The following is a 12,297-nucleotide window of genomic DNA, read 5'->3' as shown; positions in this document are numbered from 1 at the left end:
TGTTGTCCATAGGTCACTGACATTGCTGATGCCATGATTCTGAAACAGCTTTTTGAAAATCTGTTCAAAAATGGGGTCGTCGTTGTGGCAACATCCAACAGGCCACCAGAAGGTAAAAACAAAACATTGTGCTAATCTCATCCAATTAGATGGAAACTAACAAGCTTTTAAAAATCCATAATTTTGTACTTATTTTACTATGTGAATAAATCTGATGACTTTGCTTATCATTAGTTTCATAATTGACTTATTCTGAAAAACCAGTGAGTATTTGTATTTTTTTAATCCTCCCTTAAGGATATTTTTCCATTGATTTTTAGAGAGAGTGGCAGAGAGAGGGAAAAACAGAGAAATATGGATGTGAGAGAAACACATTGATTGGTTGCCTCCTGCACGTGCCCCAACAAGGGCCCGGGGCCGGCGAGGAGCCTGCAACCAAGGTACATGCCCTTGACTGGACTCGAACCTGGAACCCTTTGGTCTGCAGGCTGAGGCTCTATCCACTGAGCCAAACTAGCTAGGGCTCAGTATTTGTATTTGAAAAATGTTTATATTCCTTGCATGCTAAATCCAGGTGATCTGTTGTGTTTGATGCACTTGCTGTTTTTCTAAGAATTAGTTATGCCCTATGTGCATGTAAAAAAATGCAGTCCTTTTTAACTGCTTTTTATGGATCATAAAAGAAACTCAATAAAACCAAAGGCAAAATTCATAATTAAATTTTAGAAAAAAAAATTGAAGTTCACTTGCATAAGTAGTTTCTCATACTTCATATATCATTTCTCTAAAAGCACTGTGGTTTACTAGGAAATTATTTAAGAAGTAAAATACAAGTAATATTTAAATAAAAACAAGTTTAAAATCTTGTTTTATTTGGGTCACCATGTGGTCAGTTGAAGGTCAAAGGAACCCCAAATAATATTTTATACATTCTTTTTATTTTATTTTATTTTTTAAGCAAGGCAAATATCTTTACTCCTGCAGGAGGGTGTACACTCACAGGGTCTGGCAGCACACACAGTGAGCAGGTGGTCTGCTTGGGCTTTTATGCCTGACACACGTCATCTGTCCCTCACTCTTGATTGGTGAGGCTCACACTCTTGTGTGATTGACTAATTTAAAGGAAAAAGAGTGCCAAGTCATGTGAGCCAAAATTATTTTATACACTAGAGGCCCAGTGCATGAAATTAGTGCACGGGTAAGGTCCCTAATGGCTGCCGGCTGGGGCCTCTCTTCCCTTCTCCCAGCTGTCTGCCACTGCTGCTGGCTGGGGTGGGGCCAGCTGTAGGGAGGGGTCAAGGGTGGTTGGCTGGCCAGCCCCGCCCCCTGGTCAAACTCCCAGTTGAAGGGACAAATGCATATTAGGCTTTTATTATATAGGATTCTTTAAAAAAAAAAAAATATATATATATATATATATTTTAAATATATTTTATTGATTTTATTTTATTGATTTTTTACAGAGATAGAGAGTTAGAAACATCGATGAGTTAGAAACATCGATGAGAGAGAAACATCGATCAGCTGCCTCCTGCACATCTCCTACTGGGGATGTGCCCGCAACCCAGGTACATGCCCCTGATCGGAATCGAACCTGGGACCTTTCAGTCCGCAGGCTGACGCTCTATCCACCGAGCCAAACCGGTTTTGGCTATTATATAGGATTCTTAACGTTAACAGCTTTCTGCCTGGAATGGTTTTCTTCCAGATATCTGCAAGGCCAGGTCCTTACCTCCTTCAGGTCTTTGCTGAAAAGTTACTTTGCCAATAAGCCTAGACTTATCCCCTTATTTGAATCTACAACCCTCCCCTTTTTTCTGGTACTGCTTCTCCTTGTCTGCTCTACTTTTTTCCTGTAGCACTTATGGACTCAGAGTATAATTTACTTATTATATTTATAGTTTATTGTCTGTCCCTTTTCAGGACACAAAAGCTTTTGTGAGGGCAGTGACTTATTTCTTCTGTCCACAGATGTATTTTAAGCACTTAAGCAGGCTATCGATGGATTTCAGCAAATAGCCTTAGAATGAGTTTTGAATGAATGCATGCTTTAAAAGGGTCTCTCTGGCTACAGTACTGAGAATAGATTGTGGGGATGACGTTTCAAGGTTGGAAGTAAAGAGACTACTTAGGAGATGATTGCCACAATCCTGAGGGGGATGATGGAGCAGGGCAGGTGGTGAGAGTGGCCAGATTCTGGATGTATTTTGTAGGCAGAGCCAAAAGGATTTACTGATGGAATGAATGTAGGGTATGGAAAAAAATAAAAGAGGGAGGTTGGGATTAATGACTCAAGGCTTTGGCCTGAGCAACTGGAAGGATAAAATTGCTATTTACTGATATAGTGAAGACTACAGGAGAAGCAGATTTGGGTAGGGAGGTGAAAGTGAGGGCTTCTATGATGGTGAGGCAGATGCATATGTGTTTGGATTTCAATGGAAATGTTTGGACTGGAAACATAAATGTGGATTCATCAGTACTAAAGGAAGCTAGAAACAGCAGCCAGTGAGGTGGGAGAACCAAGGGAGTGTCAAGCCAGGAAAGGGAAAGTGGTACAAAAAGGAGGGCTGGTCACGTTTGTTAAAATGCTGCTAGGAGCTAGGAGGTGAAAATGAGGTGGAGAATTGACTATGGGAATTGATAATATGGAGTTTATTAGTGAATCTGAAAAGAGCAATGTAATGGTTTGTTGTTTTGTTTTAAATAAGCATGTCACATTGATGCCATATTAAATTTGTAGTCTGCTAATACACCCATATCTTACTTTGTGAACTGCTGTCAAACTAGGTCTCTCCCCTTTGTATAGTTGATTTTCCTTCCTATTACATTTCATCTTATTAGTTTATCTGCATTGTTCCATTGAATTGAATTTATGTTGATAGCTTTTGAAATATGATTTTATCAAATTATATTTAGTTATTCCTACTAACTAAGTATTATAAACTTGGTAATAACACTTCTATATCTTTAGCCATTAATTAAAATGTGTAAATAAAATAGAACCAAATTAAGACCCCGTAGTATACCACTAGAGGCCTTTTAGGGAGATATCAATTAATTTTAGGGTGATATAAAGAAATAAACTAATTAATACTTTTGGAGTCAGTTATTCACACAATTATAGTTATAACTAATCTTTTATACTACAAGAGAATTATGAATGATTTTGTCAGATCATTTGTTAAAATCCATATAAGGCCTGGCTTGCATGGCTCAGTGGTTGAGCATCAAACCAGGAGGTTATGGTTTGATTCCCGGTCAGGGCACATGCCTAAGTTGCAGGCTCAATCCCTCATGCAGGAGGCAGCTGATCAATGATTCTCTCCCTTTCCCTTCCTTTCTGAAATTAAAAATATATATATTTCAAAATCCATATAAGATTATGTGTAGAATTCTTGTGATTTATTTTTGTAGGAACCCTATGAGCCAAGTCAGTGAGCTTTTAATATTAGATCACCTATCTAGGTGGGAGCCAGGGTTGACTCTATTCTAGCTGAATTGTTTACCTAACAGTGTCATCAGAATTGCCTTTAGATATTCAGAGAGAAGCTATGTTAATAAATAACAAGGTGCCAGAACAAGCTTGCTGTCCTCCTAGCCCCCCACCCCCATCAAAGACTAATGAGAACAAAATTGCACTTGGCTCTCAGGCTTTTGTACTGTGGTAAACCGAGGAAGGACAACCACAAGGAGAGGTTGTGGAGCACCCTGGAGCGCAGAGCTTTGTAGGAACAGAGTTACAGGCGCACCAAGGCAGCGTGCAGAAATCCAAGGTGGAGGCACCCTTGTGGAGACGACTGAAATTTCAAGATGCAGAATTGCAAAAATTGGTCATTAGCCACAAACTTAAAGAAAGTCATCGATATATATAAAAGCCTAAGCGACCGGCCATGACATACAATGATCACCTGGGGGCAGATGCTCAACACAGGAGCTGCCGAGCGACAGCAACTTTGCAGAGTGCCTTCTCGCACTCTGGGACCCCTTGGGGGATGTCAGACTGCTGGCTTTGGCCCGAATCCCACAGGTCAGGCTGAGGGACCCCACCTGCCAGAGGGACTCTGCTCATTCTGCAGGCGCCCTCTGAGCCCTGGCGCCACCCCAGGTGCTGCTGGCCGGGAAGGGACTGGGGGAGGTTGGCTCCAGGGTGTGTCCAGCCCATCTTGCTCAGTTCTACTCCGCTGGCCACTTTCTAATTAATTTCCTTTCAATGTGCACAAATCTGTGCACCGGGCCTCTAGTTTATAAATATAAACCATAGAAGAAACACTTGTTATACATCAGTTTTTTTAGCCACAGCAGCCAAATGATCATCATAAATATCTGAATATTTTAATATAAAGATGGCATATCTTTATATATAAATAAATACATATTTATATATGAATATAATTTTAAATAATATATAATATAAATAAGATGGCATATCTATATAAGTAATATATAGAAATAATTGTATGAGTGAAGAAATGAGACTCAGATTAAGTGTGGATGTAGGAAAAGGCAAAACTGTCAGATAAAGAATGGATCAGTGCCAAACCGGTTTGGCTCAGTGGATAGAGCGTCGGCCTACGGACTGAAAGGTCCCAGGTTCGATTCCGGTCAAGGGCATGTACCTGGGTTGCGGGCACATCCCCAGTGGGAGATGTGCAGGAGGCAGCTGATCGATGTTTCTCTCTCATCGATGTTTCTAACTCTCTATCTCTCTCCCTTCCTCTCTGTAAAAAATCAATAAAATATATTTAAAAAAAAAAAAAAAAAAAAAAGAATGGATCAGTGATTGTGAAGCTGGAGTGGGGAGGTGTTTGACTTCAAAGGGGCAATATAGGCGAATTTTCGGGGATGATGGAACTGTTTTGCATCCAGTTGTGGTGGTGGTTTCATGTGTTAAAACCAATGCAATTGTATACCCCCAAAACGTTAATTTTACTGTATATAAATAAAAACAAATCACATGGATAGTGAGTGGAAGAACAGGGGCTTAACCTGGGTTTGTGACTCTATTAACACATTGTTCTTTATCTTTCCTCCTTTTTGGTCATCACTGATCTTTGTTTTCCCTGTCCCAGATAGAGAGTGTCCCCTTTTCCAGCCATCAAAATGCAATTAACTTTTTTTTTGAGGTCACAGATTTTAATGTAGCGGCCCAGATACGTTGTTATTATTTTTAAATAGCATTTACTTATTCTCAGAATGTTACAAGAGGCAGAGGAAGAGCCTTCCTGGCAGAGGGTTGAAGCAAAGCCCAGTGGCGGGAGAGAGCATGACTCACTGGAGAAACTGAAATGTAGCTGGTGTGGCTGGAGTGGGAGGAAGGAGGAGGGGGATGCAGTGAGGTACAGGATGCAGCTGGCATAGTGGGAGCTAGACCACAGAAAGTACTCATAAGCACTTTGAATTTTATTCTAAGAGAAATGAGAAGCCATTGAAGTGCTTTAAGCAGGGACTGATGAGATTGCAGTTGGAAATATCACTCTGGTTATAGTGTAGAGATGGGTTACGGGACGGGGTGCAGTGATTGGTAGATTCAGGGAGACATTAGGTGGCTATTGCATACACTGGGCAGGAAATGGTGATAGCGTGGCATAAGGCAGTGATTCTCAACTGGGGTGCTCTTTTGCCCACGAGGGCATATTTGACAATGTTTGAGACATTTTTAGTTGTCACAAGTAGGCGAGGCAGGCGGTGGGTGCTGTTACTGGCATCCAGTAGGTGGAGGCCAGGAATTCTGCCAAAAATCCTATAATGTATGGGGCTTCCTCCCACAACATTTTTCTAGCCAAAAATGTAAGTAGTCCCAAGGTTGAGAAACCCTGCTATAAGGTGATGTCAATGGATATGGAGGGGAGAGATTTGAAAGATATTTAAGAGGTAAAATGGATAACACCTGGTTATAGGCTGGATTTTTTTAATGAGAAAAAAGGCATATAATTGTATTGAAAACATGAAATGGAGAGACACACCATGTTCATGAACTGGAAAATTTAATTTCATGTAGATGTTGATTTTCCTCAAACTGATATGTAGATTCAGTGGGTTCCAGTCAAATCTCAGAGGTTTATAACTGGTCGAACTTGACAAGCTGATTCTAAACTCTACTAGTATATGGAAGAGCAAGGACCAAGAATAGATCTTAGGGAATCAAACACAGGGGGTTGATATAGTGGGACAAAATAGAAAAATAAATTGTGGTATATTCAAATGATCACTCTATATAGCTGCACACATTCATTTGGACAAATCTCAGAAACATAATACTGAGTGAAAAAGCAAGTCACAGAAGAATAAACGTGGGGTAATTCCACTTATATAAAACTCAAAAACATGTAAAACCAATACAAACATGTAATAACATAACAAAGCAAAGCCAGGGAATGATGAAGATGTTTTCTCTGCCAGGGAGGGGCACAGCAGGGACATCAAAGGAAATGGTATCCATTTCTCAAGTGGGGGGGAGGGGAAGGTGTTGTTTCTCTGTATCTCCTATTTAATTAAAAACAAACAAAAAACAAGATATCTTGGAGGGTGAATATTAAAGCAGAGGAGGAAACAGGCAGTCTGCCAATGCTTATGTATAGCACGAAGTGCCAGGCACACCATGTTCCTAACGCAGTTAAAAATTAGTAATAGCCCGGTTGGCATGGCTTAGTAGTTGAGCATCAACCTATGAACCAGGGTTTGATTCCTGGTCAGGGCACTAGCCCAGGTTGTTGGCTCAATCCTCAGTGTGGGGCATGCAGGAGGCAGCTGACCAATGATCCTGTCTCTAACATTCTAATATTAGAATGTTCAAGAATAATCCTATATTACTTAGATTCTATCAGGCAACAGTGCTATGTGATCCTTCCTTAAGCCAGCATATCCATAGTGAATAAAAGACTGGATATCACTAGAAAGTTGGCTAACAATTATGCATACATACACACACACACACTACAGAGTGGGGTAAAAGGTTTCTAGTTTTGAGTACATGAAACAGAGTTTATTCTTGTAATATTAATTATTAATTATTGTATTATTTTCCATATGAATAATTGCAGACCGAGTTTTGCCCCAACCTGTATAATTTATCATATTAATACTTCTAGGGGGAAAAAAAAATCAGTGGTGTTCACCATAAAAGCTGAAAGAGCATTTGGCATAATTCAACACCTTTTTTTAAATATATATTTTATTGATTTTTTACAGAGAGGAAGGGAGAGGGATAGAGAGCTAGAAACATCGATGAGAGAGAAACATCGATCAGCTGCCTCCTGCACACCCCCCACTGGGGATGTGCCCGCAACCAAGGTACATTCCCTTGACTGGAATCGAACCTGGGACCCTTCAGTCTGCAGGCCGACACTCTATCCACTGAGCCAAACCGGTCAGGGCATCAACACCTTTTTAAAAAATACATATTTTTAAAATTGATTTCAGAGAGGAAGAGAGATATAGAAACATCAGTGATGAGAGAGATTCACTGATCGGCAGCCTTCTGCACGCTGGGGATTAAGCCCACAACCTAGGCATATGCCCTGACTGGGAATCAAACCGTGACCTCCTGGTTCATAGGTCTATGCTAAACCACTGAGCCACGCCAGCCAAGCAACACCTTTCTTGATAGAATCACACAAAATATAAATAGATGATAGTTTTTTAATATGATACCAAATATATGTATATCAGTTCAAAAGTCAGAATGATGCTTAGTAGAGACACTGTGATATTTCTACTACAAGTGTGAACAAGCTAAGGATGCCAACTATTAGTTTTTAACATTGAATTACAGTAAAGTCAAAGATTATAGGAATAACTAGGTGATAGTGAGGGGAACCAAGAAAAAAACCACATGTTTTGACTACAGGGATTCACCAAGATTAGTCATACCACTCCTTTCTCAAGGTTATAAAAACAAACCACCAACCCTAATATGGGAACAATAAATAGGAAAGAGAAGTAAGAGAAAATTTCTGTTTTGTATTTTTTAAAAATCAGGAAAACATAGACTCTGTGATGTAGAAGATCTAAGCTGAGAGAAGACTACAGATTCAGTGGGAAATCTTTTTTGCTAAGACATCAGCTGAAATAAAAGGAAGCTAAATGATAAGAAAAGAGATGAAATAAAAATCAGCATTAGAATAATTAAAGTGTAGAATTTAAAGAAAATGAAATTAGTGATGTAGGGAAACAACTTGGGAAGCTCTGCCAGTGTGTAGAAATAGAATAAATAAAATAAAATGCTGAAAGAGGTAAATAAACCCCATGGAGGAGAGGTTTTAATGTAAACTTATTAAAAAGAAATGCTTGAGCCGGCCAGTGTGGCACAGTGGTTGAGTGTCTACCTATGAACTACTAGGAGGTCACAGTTCTATTCCTGTCAGGGCACATCCCCTGGTTACAGGCTTGATCCCCAGTAGGGGGCCTGCAGGAGGCAGACGATCAATGATTTTCTCATTATTGATATTTCTATTATATCTGAAGTCAATAAAAATTATTATTATAGTTTAAAGCTAATTTGATTGAATGCCTTTTGATCTTTCTTTGATCATTAATGTTTTTTTCTTATTAAGAATATAATGAATTTTGTTTAGTACCAGAATAAAAATTAGTTTTGGTTATACTTTTCTTTTTTTGTTCCTTTATCTTTTTTTTTTTTTTTTTATCAGTGGGAAGCTTTATTTGTCAGGCTAATATATAAGCTTACATTATGATTTAGGCTAAGTAAAAAGCTAATACCAGCCTTAGCTGGTTTGGCTCAGTGGATAGAGCGTCGGCCTGCAGACTGAAGGGTCCCCAGTTCGATACTGGTCAAGGGCACATGCCTGGGTTGCAGGCTCAATCCCCAGAGGGTGGCATGCATGAAGCAGTTGATCAATGATTCTTTCTCATCATTGATGTTTCTATCTCTCTCTCCCTCTACCTTCCTTCCCCTCTGAAGTAACAAAAGAAAAAAAGCCAATACCATTTTTTTCTTTCAGATCTCTATAAAAATGGACTACAAAGAGCTAACTTTGTACCATTCATAGCTGTCCTGAAGGTAAGGAAAATCACTTACTTGTGTTCACTGATTAATATCATGTTGGTTGATAATTGAAGGCTTTTAAAAGATTACTATGATGTGGCATTCAAGCACAATTCATTTTTATATTTTGGTAGTATTAGTCAAAGACACTAGAGGAGAAAATAATCTTTTTTATTTAGCATTCATTAATATGTACAGAGGAAAAATTACAAAATATAGTCTAAATTATTACCTAACTGAAACATTTGATAGTTTGTATTTTATAAAATTTAATTTGAAGTTTGCTCATAAATATTATAGTGGAATGTTTAAACTTATACATTGATTTCTGAAAAAAAATGATTAATTTTTCTGTTTCCTTCAGGTTAACATGTTTTCCCAGCTATTAAAGTTGCTATTCTAGAGTAACATTATTACAAAAATATTCTAATATATTTAAATGTGATTGCCATCAAGTTACCATGAAATCATGTGAAGTTGAGGCACATAAATAATTGAAATATTTGTGTGTATCATCATGGCAAAGAGTTTAAAATAGTCTTCATTACAATATAATTAAGAATAAAATAACCTCTTTTTTCACTGTTAATATTAAGTATTTTTTACATGATTATTCAACAATTCCACATTTTTCCAATATTTATTAATAATCTACGATGTGCAAAGTGCAACATGAGGCATAAGGAAAAATATAATCATGAAATAGACTATGTTACTTTGCCTGCAAGTCATTTATAATCCAGTTGGGCATACAGTATATACACAAATACCTGTAACACAAAGCAAAATGTAATAACTACCAAAAGAAGCTTAATTATGTGCCAAAATATAATTCCCATAATTCTTAGGTACATAATTTTTCTCAGTCCATAATAACATATCTGAAGAAAGGATAAAGTTGTATTAAAAAAAACCCCACAAATCTAAAACCTCAAAAATTCTTACCAAGGAGGAGTAAAAACAGTTTATCTTCAAATATTCTAAAGATACAGTAAGACAATTTTTCTGAAATATACTTAAGTTGCAATTGTTGTTGGTGCCAAACTTTATTCCCTGTACTATACTTAGGAGACTTCAAACATCTGTTTCCTTAACCAACTTTAGTTTCCCAGAGGATTTTAATTTCTCTGTGATATTTATAGATGTAGAGAAAAGTACTTTTTGAAAATTTTGCTGTTAGTAATTTTTCCCCTTTATATTCATGTTCTGCATATGAGAAGGTAGATTTGCAGTATTTTTTTTCATGCCAGGAAATCCAAAGTGAAATTCTGTACAAAGATACCAAACTATAAACAGTGAAACTAAGAAAAATAGCTACTAAAAATAGTATCTTCATATAGCATGAAATACACAAAATATAAAGAGAATGAATGTTCACAGAATGAAACAAGTTAAAAGGTTCTCAAGGAACTTAGTAGCTGTACTGTTTTTTAACACCAAATATTTTTTGGCCAGTAACTTGTCATATTTCAATATATAATAATTGCATTATTAATAGGTAACTAAATTGGCCAGATTGAATTTAATTTTTACCCCTGTCCCACCCTTAATGTTTTTCTAAGAGGAAAAAAAAACAAGTAGATGAATAATTCAAATTTGGAATCAAACAAGAACTGAGATAGGTCCTGGCCAGGTATCTTAGTTGGTTAGATAGAGCATTGTCTAGATAAGCCAAAGTTGTGGGTTTGATCCCAGGTCAGGGCACATACAAGAATCAACCAATGAATGCATAATGAATGGAACAACAAATTAATGTTTCTCTCTCTCTCTCCCTCTTTCACTTTTTCAAATCAATTAATAATTTTTTTTTAAAAAAAGAACTGAGATAAATAATACACAATTTGAAATTGAACATGGACTGAAATTGCCAGAAAACTAAATACTGGATTGAATGAGAAAAGACATAAAATGTCTCATTTATTCAAAAGATTTAAAAAAAAATATTTTATTGATTTTTTTATAGAGAGGAAGGGAGAGGGATAGAGAGTTAGAAATATCGATGAGAGAGAAACATCAATCAGCTGCCTCCTGCACGCCTCCCACTGGGGATGTGCCCACAACCAAGGTACATGCCCTTGACCGGAATCGAACCCGGGACCCTTCAATCTGTAGGCCGACGCTCTATCCACTGAGCCAAACCAGTTAGGGCAAAAGATTTTTTAAAAATATATTTTTATTGATTTCAGACAGGAAGGGAGAGGGAGAGAGAGATAGAAACATCAATGATGAGAGAGAATCATTGATTGGCTGCCTCCAGTACACCCCCCACAGGGGATCAAGCCTGCAACCCTGGCATGTGCCCTTGACCGGAATGGAACCCGGGACCCTTCAGTCCGCAGGCTGACTGCTCTATCCGCTAAGGCAAATTGGCTAGGACCAAAAGACTTTTCACATGTAACAAAACGTCATCTTGATGGTCATCCTGATGATGTGTGCACTAGAGCTGGTTTTCCTGAAGCTTGGGGAGGCGGGGCAGATGAAGTTTCTATTGTAAGGAAAGGTTGTAACATATTAATTTAACTGACATTTTGCCTATTCATGTTAGTGTTACTCTTTCATTTTGGTCCATCTGAGAGAAGTGTATAACAGAAGTTAATCTTAAAACAAATAGCAAATCTTCTTCACTAATAAAAGACAAAGATGCTAATTGACCATACCTTAGCTATGCCCAAGCCACGCCCACCAGCCAATCAGAGCCACTATATGCAAATTAACCCAACCAAGATGGCGGCCAGCAGCCACGGAGCTGGAGCGAGCTGGAGCAAGCAGGAGGCTTGGTTGCCCCGGAGATGGAAGAAGCCAAGCTTCCCGCCTGCTCTGGCTGGCTGTGGCGTCTGCAAAAGGCAACAGAGTTTCAATTATAGAAGCTAAATAAATCCCAGATACCTGCTTCCAGCCAGCCTCCACTGAGAGCTTGGGTGGCTGGGGGCCATGGCCAGCCTGCAAACAGCCATTAGCCCCTCACCCAGGCTGGCCAGGCACCCCAGCGGGACCCCGACCCTGAAGGGGCTGTGGCCAGCCTGCAAACAGCCATCAGCCTCTCATCCAGGATGGCCACACCCTCATGGGGTGAGGGTCCCTGCTGGGGGGCTTGGCCAGCCTGCAAACAACCATCAGCCCCTCACCTAGGCTGGCCAGGAACCCCAGTAGGACCCTCCACCCTGAAGGGGCTGTGGCCAGCCTGCAAACAGCCATCAGCCCCTCACCCAGGCTGGCCACACCCTCATTGGGTGAGTGTCCTAGCTGGGGGCTTGGCCAGCCTGAAAACAACTATCAGCCCCTCACCCAGGCTG

General features: G+C 39.1%; 1 protein-coding gene across 1 annotated transcript in view; it reads left to right on the top strand.

The window, feature by feature from the left end:
• AFG1L (AFG1 like ATPase) overlaps positions 1-12,297 on the top strand; it is a 154,857-nt gene that overhangs the window by 52,313 nt on the left and 90,247 nt on the right. The window contains exons 6-7 of the mRNA XM_006101697.3: positions 13-112; positions 8,961-9,019. Coding sequence (XP_006101759.1) covers positions 13-112; positions 8,961-9,019 — 159 coding nt within the window. The remainder of the gene's footprint in view (positions 1-12; positions 113-8,960; positions 9,020-12,297) is intronic.

The sequence above is a fragment of the Myotis lucifugus genome, unplaced genomic scaffold (assembly GCF_000147115.1).
Source record: "Myotis lucifugus unplaced genomic scaffold, Myoluc2.0 scaffold_378, whole genome shotgun sequence".
NCBI lineage: Eukaryota > Metazoa > Chordata > Mammalia > Chiroptera > Vespertilionidae > Myotis > Myotis lucifugus.
Note: the sequence above shows the minus strand (reverse complement) of the source record. Positions and strands in the feature narration are given on the sequence as shown.